Below are 15,294 nucleotides of genomic sequence, written 5' to 3' on the forward strand. Positions count from 1 at the left end.
TTTCTCTAGGAGACACCCACAGTGTAGGTAGAAACTACTTTTTTTGTACAAGAGATAGAGTGGGCTTATCCTAAATGGTAGAGAATTTACAACAAGAACAATGAAGAGCTACTAATTAATTACATGTACACAGACAAGTTCAATGACACTTTTGAAATTACATGACACTTCCCATTTAGAAGAGGACACTTGACTCTCACTCTTATAAATATGACCTAAGGAAGGACTCAGGGTGGAGTATGGGAAACGTTAGAGAAGGTTGGTGAGGTAATATCTTTTACTGGACCAACTTGTGTTGGCGAGACAAGCACCAACAGAATTTGGTCCAATAAAAGACATTACTTCACTCACTTTGTCTCTCTAATATCCTGGAATCAACACGGCTACAACACTGCATATGGGAAATGTTGTCTCTTTAATTTTCTTCTGTTTGCGGTAGTAATTTATTTATAATGTAAGTGCTCAGCCTTTGCTGCCTGGTCCCTTGCATGCCATAGCCCCTTTTAGATGTTTTAGTGATCTGACGTGGTCCAAGAAATTTTACACTGACTTATCCCATGTAACATGCCTACAGCTAAGTTGGAATCCAAACTTCCAACTCTTATCCCAGTTTCGGTGTCACTCTAGATGTGACACAAAAAGGCATTGCTTGACAGATATCTCCTTATTAAGAACTGAGCAGCCCGATTACTTATCAGGGTATGAGGAGCCCACCATACCATCTCTGCACAAGAATATCTGCATTGTTTTTTAAATAGGGCTTTGTGTTATGAGATGCTGCTTATAGACTTGAAGGAACTTCACAGGATAGGTTCATTCAGTTATTCTGCATTTGCTAAACCCATACAGTACCAGCTATATACATTCTTCAGAGCAGGGGTTGCTTGTTATACTATAATTTAATAGCTGTCCTGAGTCTGGAGCCTGGGCTCCTGTGATGAATCCAGAGCCTGGACTTGAATCTCTCTTTGTCTGCAAGATTACAGTAAAGATTATTTGGTAATTATCTTTTGTGGTTCTTTCATTCTAAAGGCAGAGAACATCACATGTGAATGACACCTTTGTATACATGTTTTTATTACATTTTTAATGGAAACAACCCCCCCCCCCCAATACTGCAGACTTCCCAACAGTCCCAGATTTTGCAAGACTGTCCTGCTTTGACCCACAAACCCCCATCCAGGTTGAAGCAGAACATTTCCGGTATTCAGAGTGGCCCAGAGGTTTGGCCCATCCACCTCTCCATAGATTGGTGTGTGCAGCCCAGTTCGCAACTTGAAGGGTTGGGAGGTGTGCACCACTGACTTCTGCCAGATGACTCATGTACTTAAAAGTTGAGCACCTGTGTGATGTTTGCAGGGAGCTTTTAGGGATGATTTAAGGGCCTGTGACCTACAATATTTTCTTTTTAGGTATAAGAGCTTCAGTGTCTCACCCTTAATTGCGTGTATTCAGGGGTGCTGGAACATTTTCATAGTGGGGGTGCTGAGAGCTATTGAACCCCACTGTAAACCATGTATATACTGGAAACCACTTCAAGCCAGGGGGTGCAGCAGCACCCCCAGTTCCAGCACAGATGCATGTATTTATTACTGGGCTTGTGGGCCCTGGGGAGAGTCCAGAGGCCACCGCTTCATTTAAGGGGATGGGGCAAACTGTACAAGCAGAGCAGGCAAGAGCCCTGAGCAGGGGCAGCCCGAGCTGGGGGAACCCAGTCAGCCCCTTTCCATGCAGAATCCCACGTGGGGCGGGGGGGAGAGAGGGAAGCCCCCGCCCCGGACGAGGGCAGAGCTGCTGCCCGAAGCACCCCCTCTCCAGCCAGGGGGGAAAGCACACGACCCTCTCAGCGCATGCGCGGAGGAGATGGGCCGGGGGCGCGAGAGCGGGGGGCCCCTCGCACGTGACGGAGGCGCTCGTGGGGTTCTCTTAAAGGGCCAGGAGGCGGGTCCACGGGGAGGGTCCGGGTTCTCTCTAGCGCTGCGGCTACTGCGCCCCCCCCCCGTCTGTGCCCGCGCGCTGGGTTAGGGGGCAGCAGCGAGCCGCGCGGGCGGCCTGTGGGCGGCCGAGCCGGGCGCTGCGCCCCGCTGGTGTGCGCCGCTCCGCAGGTACCGGGGCGGGCCGGGCGGCCCCTGCCTAACCCGGAAGCGGTGAGGGGAGCCGGGACATGGCCGCTGCCTGCTACTGTCTCCGCGCCGCAGCCGGCATGGCCCTGCCCGGGGGGAGCCGAGGCTGAGGGGACGCCGCCTGCCAGCGCGGGGCCGGGGCCCTTCAGCGAGGGTCTGCCTGGGGGGGGTCGATCCGCTCGGGGCTCTGTGGAGGGGTCTGGGGGCCGGTCGCAGTTGGTCGGTGTCTGGGGGTTGGGCTGCACTAGGGGCTGCAGGATTGGGCCAGGCACTGGGTGCAGAGCCGGGGTGGGGCATTGGGCTTGGGGTTATTGTGAGGAGTTGCGGTGGGGGGGGGGAATCTTTCATTTAGTGGTTTTGGGGGGTTGTATTGGGGGCAGATCTTATATGAGGGGAATTAGATTTTAATTCTGGTTTTGGGCAGCTGCACTGAGTCAGATATAGATTTGGGGGGGGGTGACTAATTTTTTTAGGTGCTCCAGAGCAACCTGGGCAGTGTGAAATGACTAGGTGATTTCAGCCCATTTGGGGGAGTTGGATTTATTGTAGCAGGTTCTGAAGGAGGGTTGCACTTGATTTATATTTTGCATTCCCTCCCCCCACACACTAGGTGGATTTCTTAGATTTGGAGGGCTGGATTGGTTTTGGTGGCTTCCAGTTTTGGGGGGACAGTTGCAGTTTGCATTTTGGGGGTGTTGCTCTCGCAAGGCTGAGAGTGGGTGCGGTGGGTGGACTCTGAATTTTTTCCCCCCAGTGTGGGTAAATTTTTCTCCAGCGTCGCTGATGCCAGAACAAGGCCCCAGAATGAACGGTTTCTCTCTGGGCGAGCTGTGCTGGCTGTTCTGCTGCCCACCTTGCCCTAGCCGCATTGCTGCCAAGTTGGCTTTCTTGCCCCCGGAGCCCACATATACAGTGCTACAGCCTGAGCAGCAGCAGCAGGAGGCTGGGGCTGCAGCAGCAGGGTCTGGGACGCCAACAGGAACGGGCAGCTGCAGTCTGCACTTGAGTGAGCGGGCGGACTGGCAGTATTCACAGCGGGAGTTGGATGCCGTAGAGGTTTTCTTTTCTCGCACATCTCGGGATAACAGGCTGGGGTGCATGTTTGTGCGCTGTGCCCCTGCCAGCCGGTATACGCTGCTCTTCTCGCATGGCAATGCTGTGGATCTGGGCCAGATGTGCAGCTTCTACATCGGCCTTGGCTCTCGCATCAACTGCAACGTCTTCTCCTACGACTACTCTGGCTACGGGGTGAGCTCAGGCAAACCTTCTGAGAAAAACCTGTATGCAGACATAGACGCAGCCTGGCAGGCCCTCAGGACAAGGTAAATTGATGTTGGGGACAAGGTACCAGAGCATGGCTCTTGGCCTGCTAAGGAATATGGGTATTTCTGCATACAGCTCTCACCCTGTTAAACTTGACATCTGTATGCTTAACCTGCTAAGGGGTGGGAGGAAGAAGTCTGTATACACTTCTTAACCTGGTAAGAAGTGTCTGTTAGGTTTTTTTTATGGCCCTTCAGGGGCACCAGCAGCAGTCACATGAGGAACTGCATGGCTTGGATTGGTAATGAGATTTTGCTTATTGGGTCGTCTCTATATCTGGGATTCAGTCATCACTAGCCAACAACTGATGTAGCCACACCACTGCCTACCTCCATTGATAAAGGAAGCTGTAATGTGCAATGATTGAGCTTACCCCAGCTTGACACCAGGTTGAGCTCAGTGGCTGCAAATCACAACTTTGTCTATGATTGGGGTTTGCACTGGTGCACTTGCAACATTTGTTGGCCAGCAGTGGCTGAATAGGGGCTACTTCCACATATAGACAAAGTTTGGGTAACAAGTTTGAATGTAGATCAGGTTAGTGAGGACCAAAAAAAAGTAACTATCTGATGGGAATTAGAGGTTGGGAGCCCCCATGTTCCATGGAAACTCTATAACATAGGCCTTCCTCTTTAGCAGTGGGGCAGGAGAGGAGGGGACAACTCAGAGCTGAATTCCCTGCCTGGCAGCCTGAGGTCTTGCATCCTCCCAGAGCAACCTGGCCAGTGTGAAATGAGTAGGTGATTTCAGCCGATTCCTGGGGGCAGGTGTCCACCTCACAAACCATCAACAGAATTGCTACTAATTGAATCTCCCTGTTTGCAGATGGAGCATCCAGGGATTAAATAGGCATGGAGTCCAAACTGTCCTCTTGCCTCTGGCAGTGACCTGTCTGGGTCAAGTTTGAAGCATGCTGTTGGGTGGGAAAGTAGGTGTAGGAAAGCTTACCCTTTTGCTGTATATACTGTACCTGTTGTTTTGTGGGTTAACTGAGTTGCGTTTCCAGGGCTCTCGGACAACTCTTGAATACTGAAACTGCTTGAAAAATTGAGTTAGTTAATTTGTAAAGAACTACCTAGGGCATGTGATGTTGCCTAGTGTAATGAAAGAAAGGATCAAATGTGTTGTAATACTTAGGCACATGGTGGATAAGATCTAAGGGAGGAGAAGTGCTATATAAGAGCCAAGTATTAAGGTGACTGTTTTGTTTTCCCCTCACTAGCCCCACCTTTAATATCGTCTAAATCAAACTTGAAAAATTGCCATGAAAATTTACCAATCTAGGAACGCATTCTTTGTCCATTCTTCTAGATTGCAAGACTAAATAATTAACTTGCCACTTAAAAATGATCTGCTTCAAGTGAATAGAATTTTACAAGACTGATCTAAACCTGTTTTGTGGCTTTATTTTACCCACAGGTAAAAGTGCTGCTTTCTTTCTTTATTTCCTAAGGCAGACAAGGTGATACTTGTTCAGTGAAGGAGGATGCTCCTTGTTGTGTGTTTGTATGTTCCAATTCTTAACATTACATTAACAGATTTAGACTTTATAATTGTCACAGCTCTAGGAGTCAAAATAAATGTTATAATCAATGAAGTTGGTGCCTTATTGACACATGTTGATTCTGGCCATGGAGATTTACATGATTCTGACAGATATGTATGCTTAAATGTGTGTGCTTGTGTGTACATTGACTCTGCTGGTGAGGAGGAAGATTTCCTTAGTAAATATATGTATTGATGATGCCAGCTAAGGGATCAGTTGCTACAGAATGTAAGCTTTTATCTTTTAAAAAAAATCTCTGGCTTCCTAGTTGTAAAGAAAATCTTTTAAATATGAACCAGCACAAAATTGTCTTCCTGAGCCTGCAGACATTTCCTCATATATTTTTCTAAGCAGCATATCAAAATTAACAAGATTCTGCTCAGTTTCACAGCCACTATTCAGAATTTCGAGCAACATTAGAACTGAGACACAATAACTGTAAACGCTTTCATTATAAAAATGCAAGCCTGACCCATAATATGTTAAAATACATGTGTTATACTTGAACGCTATACCATTACAGTAATATTTAAGGCTCATTTGGGCCTGGTTTTGTGTCAGTAAAACTGCTCCAATGGAGTCTGTGTATGCTTTGATTTACACCTTAAATTCACAATTCTTAGACATATTGTAATGACGTGCAATGCTAAATTAAGTCATGTCCTGAAATACGTTGAAAAGTGCCTCTTGCTAACGAGGCCACAGGAAGCATTTAGGTGTCCCTATAGGTTCTTCTGAGTTCACGGAAGACACCCTTAGAATCTTCAGCTTGAAATGTTACTGATCTGGAAGAGTCATTTGTTGTCTGTGACTGCCAGTGTTGGTGACATCCAAGAAAGAAGTTTTCAGGATGTCTCTAATTAGCATGAAAGGATAGACATGGAACCCAACGATGATTTTGATAATAAAACCAAACATTTTTGCTGAATAACCCAGGCCTCTGCCTGGCTGCAAGAGGGGAATGTTTGGTACATTTCTGAATTTTACTCAATTTTAGTTTCACAATTCCCCTGTAAAGTACTAGTAGCTTTAGTAAAGTTAATACTGATTTTATCAATATGTATTTAATATTACCATCAGTAGTCAGGCAAGACTGGCATTAATTCTTAATGAGAGTGCGGGAACGGTTCTCTTTACTGCTATGTATTTGCAACATGCTCATTGAGCTGTTGAACGTGTATACAACGAATTTATATTAACAAATTGTATTTTAATATTTTGTCTGTAATAGGCAATGGATTGAAAATAAACCATATGAAAAGTAGTTTTAATGTGTTCACTAGCTGCTATTTGTAAATATACAGGAGTTCCTATAGTGAGTGTTGCAACTGTGCACATCGAGGTTCCCAACTATATAATAATTTGAATATTAACGGGCCTGATCTTGGAACACAAACCTATCAAGTCTCAAAGTGATAACTGGGAATTCTTAAGTAATCTATAGATCAGGCTACATAAGCACCTCAACATTTATTAATTCTTTACTCAGTATGTGAACTAGAACAGTGTTTCTCAAACTGGGTTCCATGATTCTCGGGGTCTGTGAGGGTATCCCGGGGGTCTGCAGGCCCCACTGATCAACTCCTTCTCCCTCCCTCCCAGTGCTTCCTACCTGCCTTGGTTCTGCGCGGCTCCTGGAAGTGTCTGCCAGGTCCTGTAGAACCTAGGCACATGGGTGGCCAGGGAGGCTCCATGTGCTGCCCACGCCCAAGTGCTGGCTCTGCAGCTCCCATTGGCTGGGAACCGCGACCAATGGGAGCTGCAGGGGTGGCACCTGCGGGCACGAGCGCAGCATGCGGAGCCTCACTGGCTGCCCATGCGCCATGGGGCTGCAGGGACCTGGCAGCTGCTTTCTGTGAGCTGCGGTAAGCGCCGCTGGGACCCCAAACCCACTTCCACACCCCAGCCCTCTGCCCCAGCCCAGAGTCCCCTCCCATACCCAAGCTCTCTCCCGGAGCCTGCACCCCCTGAACCCTCAGCCTTGAGCCTGCTTCTGCACTCCAAACCCCACATCCCCGGCCCCACCCCAGAGAACACACCCCAAGCTGGAGCCCTCACCCCTCCCCTGCACCCCAACTCCCTGCCCCAGCCTGAGTCCCCTTTCTGTATCCCAGTCCACTCATCTCTGGCCCCATCCCAGAGCCTGCAGCTCCAGCTGGGGCCCTCACCCCCCTCCCATACCCCAATCCCTACCCTAGCCCTGAGCCCCCTCCCACATCCCAAACCCCTCATCCCTTGTCCCACCCCAGAGCCTATATCCCCAGCCATAGCCCTCACCATGCCCCCTGCACCCTAACCCCCTTCCCCAGCCCAGTGAAAGTGAGTGAGGGTGGGGGAGAGCGAGTGACAGAGGGAAGGGGGATGGAACGAGCGGGAGGAGGGGTTTTGGAGAGCGGTCGGGGCAGGGGCGGGGCTTCAGCAAAGGGGTGGGGCAGGGGGTCCCCACATTCTTTTAATCAAAAGGGTGGGTCTCGGTTTGCTAAAGTTTGAGAACCACTGAACTAGAAGATATATTAATCTGTCATTTCTTTAAATATAAAAAGGTCTAATCTCTGAGCTGGAGGTAAGCAAAATACACCGGACCCTCACTAGAACGTGGGATTTGGGATCCATGCACGGTACCGTGTTAACGCGGGGACCATGTTATAGTGGGGACTACGTTAAAATCATTTGCAATTAAAGTAATTAAATTTGGGCTCCTTGGCTGTGACTGCGTTATATGTGAATTTGCGCTATATAGACACGCGTTCTAGCGAGGGTCCGGTGTATGGTGGATAAAAATTACAAATTGGATTTTTTTAATTTAAATTAAATACAGGTATTTAAAAATCTATTTAAAATTAAATTAGAAATTATGACAACCTATGTTAGATTATAATGTTAAGACTATTAAAATAATATTAAGCTGTACATGTTTGTTGCTGAAGCTTTAAAGAAAGTCAAAGCACTGAACTTTTGGAAGTCAGTGGTAAGCGCCTCTAACCGTTGTTACAATTAAAGATCTGAAAGGATTTCTATTATAAACTCATTTTAAGGGATTAGTTTTATTTTTAAACATCTGCATAGACTGAAGCATGGGGGTTGCTGTTTTTAAGCTTATAAATGGAGAAAAATTGATCAGTATTTCCGATTATTTTGCTTCAGGGTAGACTGGTTTAAATCAACAAAATTTAAATCACTGATTTTTAATCATGATTGAAATAAGCAGGCAGGAATTCTTGATTTTAGTAATCAGTTTTACTCTTGTTTTGCCATTTGTACTTTTTAGGTATTTTCCTAAAGAGAGGGTGATTCTCATTGGTTGGTAACCATTAAAACATGTTGATTTGCAACTAAATATAGCCTTTACACTTAACTTGGTGCTTCTTTTTGCTAATCAGGATACGCTATATTGATGCACATTTATTAAGCAACTATATAGCTTAAATTACATTTTTATAGATCCTTAATTTTTACATTTTAAAAAAAAGGTGAACGATGCATTTCTTACTAGATGACTATTTTACTTGTGATTTGTGTCAAGTTCAACAAACAGTGCACAAAAATGGCATTTTAAAATTGTTTATTGAATAAAACTACTTCAAATGTGCTGGATACATACAAAAGTTTATCAAAAAGTACATCAAAACATATTTTGCATTTTAAATTAACTGATTTATTAAACAAAGTATTATCTTTACTAAGTGAATTGAACAGATATTTTTTTTCTGCTTGCTGTTGTCCTTCAAGGTTTTAGAACTAGTAGATCTCATCCTCTCACACCTAGCTTTTATTTATAGATGGAGAAGAAAAGTTTTTCTTGCTTTTTCTACTCCCAACTGGTTTGTTAACTTTGAATAAACCAGTCATTGGTTTGAACTAATTGAATAAACTGAAGTGAAGAAAATATTCTTTCTGCATCTGCAGAAAAGACTACTTCTGTCAAAAGCTGGTTCAGCACTTTAACAAACTTGCTAGAGCCTTTATAATTACGGTGTGCTCATAAACTGAGGAGTTCAGGCTGAGATAAATCTTCTTCCAGTTAATTAACACACTCCCATCAAGCACCTAAATATTTTATTTTGGTAATTCCTGGATTTATAGGTCTAGGTAACACTTTCTGTGAGTTAGATTCTTTGTTTCAGTTTGGGCAGTCTATTTTGCTTTAATTTGTTCTACAGATAGAACTGGGCATAATAGAAAGTTTTTCAGACCCTTTGTCTTTTATGTCAAGGTCTAATTAGGTTTAGTGCTCTTTGCTGTTTGTGGTGATATAATTAACTTTGATCCTAATATTTGACTGACTGAGAGGGCGGCTGATACGTATGATTCCTATAGCTTGACTCTCCCTTCCCCCCCTTCCCCTCCCCCGAATTACTTGTGAAATATTAAAAACATTTAACAATCCTATATTAAGGTAAATTCTGTTAGCCTTATGAATAGGATACACATTCCCAATCATCCAGTTTGGGTATTGTGTTTAAACTCTCGAGCATGACCACAAACATTTTTCCCATCATTATTCTTTGATATTTTCCCTACTTCCATGTTGCCTGTACTTGAGTCAATTGCAGATTGTGTAATGCTTGGAAGACTCTGGTAATGGGTATAGTATTCTCTTACTGTCATCATGATATTTAATTAAATGTCTTTGTTAAATCTGTGAGTTAAATTCTACATCCAGTTTCACTCAATAGAAAATAAATTAGATAAAATCGTAAACTGATCTCCTGGGCTGTGTGCAGTTATTGATTGGTGTTGATGGGAGTGAGTGATGGATAAACCGGAGCCTCTCCCCCCACTCTTCATATTTTTTAGCTTACGCTGGTGTGCTGATGTGCTTCAGATATGTAGGAGTGATAAAATCAATGTATGCATTCCCTAAACTCTCCAGGAAAGATTTGTGAAGTGATTTTAAAAATCCTACATGAATGAAAGAAGGCATCACTTCCCTAACTCTTTGACTCTGAAATATAGTATCAAAGTGAAACTCCGCAGTCTGCTATCTGGATGCTGTGAAATGGATGAAGAGGTTGTAGCTGGTTATGTCTGAATCCTTGAAAGACTCGAATATCAAAAGATCTATGGAGTAATTTATTTAGGTATGTCCTCTCAACCCATAATAGAGCATCAGAACAGTTCAACTATGATTTATACTTCAGTCAGTAGAGATCTGCTAGTTCCCTCCATTGATTCACCAGTACTGAAGGAGTCAGACTTCAATATTACACAATAGAATCCAAGTGTTTCTGGTAGGAGATTATTTTCCATTCATTTAGTATTCATGATATATCAATCCGGAACTATTTTTTTCCCAAACATGCAGATTTTAAAGATCTCTTCTATTCTGAACTGTCACTTTATCCAAGCTGCATTAAGGAGGGTTGGGGGGGAGGGGTTGAGAAAAGGAAAAGAGATATCTGTTTTGTTGATGTTCTCTTCCCACACCCCATTCCCACCCAGTGCAATTTTCTTTGCAAAACTTGCCTTAAAAAAATAAATTGCAAATAATTTTCATTAAAGCCAGAGCACATAACTGCCTGAATTCTTGCAGGGAAGGTAACTAATCACCTGAGGAGGTCCTAGCACTTTTCTAAATCAGAGTGGTGACTGTCTGAGTAGAAAGGTATAGCCCATGTTAATTAATATATTTTTTCAGAGACGAAAATAGCAGTTACCATTTTTATCAGCACACTTAAACTGCCACTTTAATTTTCTTTGACATAATCTTGCTTGAACAGCCCTCTAGCATAAAATCTTGTTTCAAAGAATTCAGATCAAATCATTCAGTTGAGTTGAATATTTGAACAACTGACTTGAGGTTTGTTTAATTAGCATAGTCCCTTGAAGTTCTTTCTGTTAGTCTTTAAGGTGCCACCGGACTCCTTGTTGTTTTTTCTTTTAGAGCAGTGTTTCCCAAACTTGGGATGCTGTTTGTGTAGGGAAAGTCGCTGGTGGGCCGGGGCGGTTTGTTTACCGGCCGCGTCTGCAGGTCCGGCCGATCACGGCTCCCACTGGCCGTGGTTCGCTGCTCCAGGCCAATGGGAGCTGCTGGTGGGCCGGGGCGGTTTGCTTACCAGCCGCGTCTGCAGGTCCGGCCAATCACGGCTCCCACTGGCCGTGGTTCGCTGCTCCAGGCCAATGGGAGCTGCTGGAAGTGGCGTGGGCCGAGGGACGTACTGGCTGCCACTTACAGCAGCTCCCATTGGCCCAGAGTAGTGAACCGTGGCCAGTGGGAGCTGCGATCGGCCGGACCTGCGAATGCATCCGGTAAACAAACCGCCCTGGCCCACCAGGGACTTTCCCTACACAAGCGGTGTCCCAAGTTTGGGAAACACTGCTTTAGAGAATTAGCCTTGTACACCTCTACCCCAATATAATGCAACCCGATATAACGCAGTAAAGCAGCGCTCCAGGGGAGTGGGGCTGCATACTCCATCGGATCAAAGTGAGTTCGATATAACGCGGTTTCACCTATAACGCGGTAAGATTTTTTGGCTCCTGAGGACAGTGTTATATCGGGGTAGAGGTGTACCTTAATCTTTTTTCAGGAGCTAGTTAGTTGAGCAATTTATATTATGTACATTTGGGGTGAAGGGTGTTAAGATTCTTGAAACTCCTCAAACCTTCTCCCAAATGTATCTCTTTGGTATAATTTGTGTCTGGAGTAAACTCCCACCCCAGATACACACATGCTCAAACAGTATGATCCCAGTGTGACCTATTATTCTATAGTTTATCAGCACGTTTCCTTTAATTTTTTTGTGTAATAGTTCTAGCACTTGCTACAAATCACATCGTACCTGTTTGTATCCTAGACTTAATCAGATGTGCATAATGTAAGAAAAGTGGACCAGTTAATAATGTTAAGTAGGTATCACAGATTTTGTTCACTACCGATGTAAATATATTCAGTATAATAAAATAATACATTTACTTTACAGTACTTCCTCATTTTTACTGTTTCACGTGATGGGCAAGTTTCGTTCTAGTTCCGTTTAAACTGCAGATATTGTGGCTTTTCAAAATAGTATAGGAAGAGAGAGACTCAGAAAAAGATTTCATATTAGTATGATGTTCCTTCATTCCTTAATATTGGTTGCAAAAGTTCAAAAACTTTTTTTGCTGGCTCTTTTGGCATCTACCTGCTCTGCACATACTTCCTTGGAATCTGACTTCATAAACTGTAGTCTTCATAAATTTGTTTGGATTTGGAATTTTTCCCAAGCATTCTGTGTGACTCTTGGATTTTACTGGGTGGTATTTCCTATTTTTGGCCCTTTTAAAGAGATTATGGTGTGAGGGCTGCAAGCGGTTATGTAATGTACACTCTTTTTATTTTTGGAGAAATTGTTCCCCCCCCCCCCTAAAATTTAGAAAGTATGTGCATATCCTGGTGAACAGTGCAATTAGAATCACATGGAACACAAATTTGATCAAAAATATGACTGCAAAATAGGGTAATGTTACCTTGTGCAGCAATGTATTATACAGCTAACTGCACAGCGAACATACGTTAATTCAAATGATTGGCATGCCACAGGCAAGTAGATAGCTGCCACTGGTTCTGGTAAACATTTTTAATAACTTTGTGCATCAGATTTTAGTGTCATGTTATGTAGATTGTTTTCTTTGTCTTTAGAAAAACTGTAACATTTAGCAAAGATAGTCACTGACTGTAAGATCAAAGCAGACTTGAAAGCTAAATTTCCATCATTGATATATATTTAATTGCCAAGAATAGTTTTAAGTTAGCTTTGTTTTTAGCTGCTGTTGGTGATAACAACAAAATAAGATTTGATTTTTGTTTTTTAGTTGTCTTGGGTGTAGACAGCCTTAAAATTCATCTGTCCAAACTGGACATACCAGTTTTTTGTTTACCCTCTCATCATAAAAGGTTCAGGGGTGTAGTTCTGACCTAATTACAGATATACTGGATATAAAGAACTCTAAAATGGAGGCTGGGCGCATGCTCTTCTCAAGTTGGCATGGTAAAAATAGCAGTGTGGACATTATGGCATGGGTGATGGCATGAGCTAGCTGCCCAAGTACAAACCCAGTGGGTCCGGTGGGCTTGTGCTAGAGTGACTAGCCAGTGCTGCTGCTCGTGGCACAATGTCCATACTGCTATTTTTAGCATACTAGCTCGAGCAGAGCATGTGTGTGTCTGTCTACTCAGGATGGGTGCTCACTTCCAGGTGCAGTGTAGACATACCCTAAGTAGTCATGAAGTGTGCTCACATCCGTGTTTAGGAACTCAAGGTATCCTTCTGCCTTCAGTGCCATGTAGTAGATTAAGTGCTGAGAGATATTTGAGAAAGAATGGTTTTAGTCTTTCCCTTTCTCCTTATCAGAGGTACATGATCTCTCTGGATACTTTTCTGCCTGCCCATTACCTGCCTTAAAGAGGCTGGCTTGCAAGGTCTGATGTGTGCATACTACTGGAAGCATTTAGATCAGTGTGGAGTAGGCACGAATGAGTATTTTTGGTTTTTTGGTTTTGTTTTTTTAAATATAAAAGTGCACCCCTCGGTTACCATGGTGTGTCTTTAAGTGCTAGGCTAAGCTTACAGAAGCTCGTTACTTGTGCGCTTAAGTAAACACAATTAGTAATGGCATCTGGGACTTCAAGAACCAAGGGTATACATGCTATGAATAAATTATATGGGGGAAAATGTTACAACTACAACAAAAATATGGGCCAACTGTCAGCAAACTTGATGGCCAAACTTTGACACCGTTTGAGAAAATGGACTTTAAAAGACTGAGTAGACTAAAGGAAACAAGTTTATTTTTTTTTCTAGCTAAGTCCATTTCAATTCTAAGATTCTTTTAATGACTTTCTTGCTTAGGTATACAGTAATTTAAAGGAGATGTTGATGGCACCTGCCTTGTGGAGTCTAGCTTGCTTTAATTTCTTTTGTTTTAAATTCTGTTTTTAGATTGCCACAGGAAAGTGGGGAATTGAGGTTATGGTAATTTTCACCTTAAACCCTTTCGCAAGTTTGTTTTAAGAGGATCAGCAGAAAATTAGTCTGTAAAGTCTTGAGTTACACCCAGCAAAGAATGTACCTATCAGAACTATGCAAACACTAATAAATGGGTGGTTAAAGAACATTGTTTTTCTCAAGCCAGTGATGCATTTAATGAGTAACCAGCACTTCCTCCACAGGTAAAGATGAATCAGTTTCAAGGCAGTGTTTGGGAGATGTTGAGATAGGCCATGAACGAAGTGATTCTTGTGCCAGTTTAAATTGATGTACTAATGCCCATACTCAGCGTTGTTTGGCCTCTTAGCCACAGAAAAACTGCCATTTTTTTTTCTTTCTGGACATTGAGCAACTCTTGCGAGTAACCTTAACTGCTGCTGAGTCCAGAGATGTTGAATGCACTCATCAACTTGCAAGTTTAGGCCGCATATATTTGACAGAATCTCTTCAATGTGGCGTATAAGTCCTCACAATTGAGTACAGTGTTTATCTGTAGCCACTTTACATTCACTTCTTGAATATATTGGCTACTGATTTTATCTTTAGGATGTTTTGAATAAGAAAGGATGGAAGATCTAGACTTATACTATATATGTGTGTTATGCATTTTGGAAAAATATCCTGCTACTCCATGGGAAAAATCTTTCCCCAAACCTGTGGATCAGTTAAAATCTAACTGCTGAATCTCTGAAGCAGCTTACAGGTATATCTAATGCTTATCTGATACATAGCTGAGCTAAAGCTCTTCATTGGGCATTACAGGGGGGATTGTACTTAAGATAATAACAAGTAAGACTTAATGAGGTCCCCTCCGCCTCATGGCAACTTCAACATCCTGCTGTATGATGCAAAATATTGAGTGACCACTGCAAAATGCTCATTAGTTGAGTGCTGTCAATGTACAGTCCTTTGCCCATGGAGCTTGCACAGGTTACAGAGCACTAGCATGATGCACAAGATGATCGAGTCCAGTCTCTGAAAATCTTCAATGCTAGAATTGTGACGCTTACATATTTATTAAAAGGAGGGATTTGAATGGAGAGGATGGTTGGAGGGATAGGAAGGGAGTGGTAGAAAGAAACAAGAAGAATTTGGGAGGAGTTCAGGCAGAGGGAGGAGGGAATCGGTGGAGATGGAGACCAGGTGGACAAGTGCAGGGCCTTGATGGGAGGATGAGAACTTGAACTTGATGTGAGAGCTGAGGCGAGAGTAGCAAGTTTAGCATTCCAGTTGTGATTAATCATTGTGATGAATGGGAACTATTTGTGAACAAGCAATTTTCAGGAACAGATGGTTCTTCTTTCATTTTCTGTGTTGACTGTTGCTCTTCACT

The 15,294-nt window shown here is 43.5% G+C and overlaps 1 protein-coding gene across 1 annotated transcript in view; it reads left to right on the forward strand.

Annotated features, from left to right (window-relative positions):
- The first annotated feature begins 2,479 nt into the window (after positions 1 to 2,479).
- Positions 2,480 to 15,294, forward strand: part of ABHD17C (abhydrolase domain containing 17C, depalmitoylase) — a 51,650-nt gene continuing 38,835 nt past the window's right edge. Inside the window, exon 1 of the mRNA XM_039490207.1 lies at positions 2,480 to 3,445. Coding sequence (XP_039346141.1) covers positions 2,907 to 3,445 — 539 coding nt within the window. The 5' untranslated portion in view covers positions 2,480 to 2,906. The remainder of the gene's footprint in view (positions 3,446 to 15,294) is intronic.

The sequence above is a fragment of the Mauremys reevesii genome, linkage group 10 (genome assembly GCF_016161935.1).
Source record: "Mauremys reevesii isolate NIE-2019 linkage group 10, ASM1616193v1, whole genome shotgun sequence".
NCBI lineage: Eukaryota > Metazoa > Chordata > Testudines > Geoemydidae > Mauremys > Mauremys reevesii.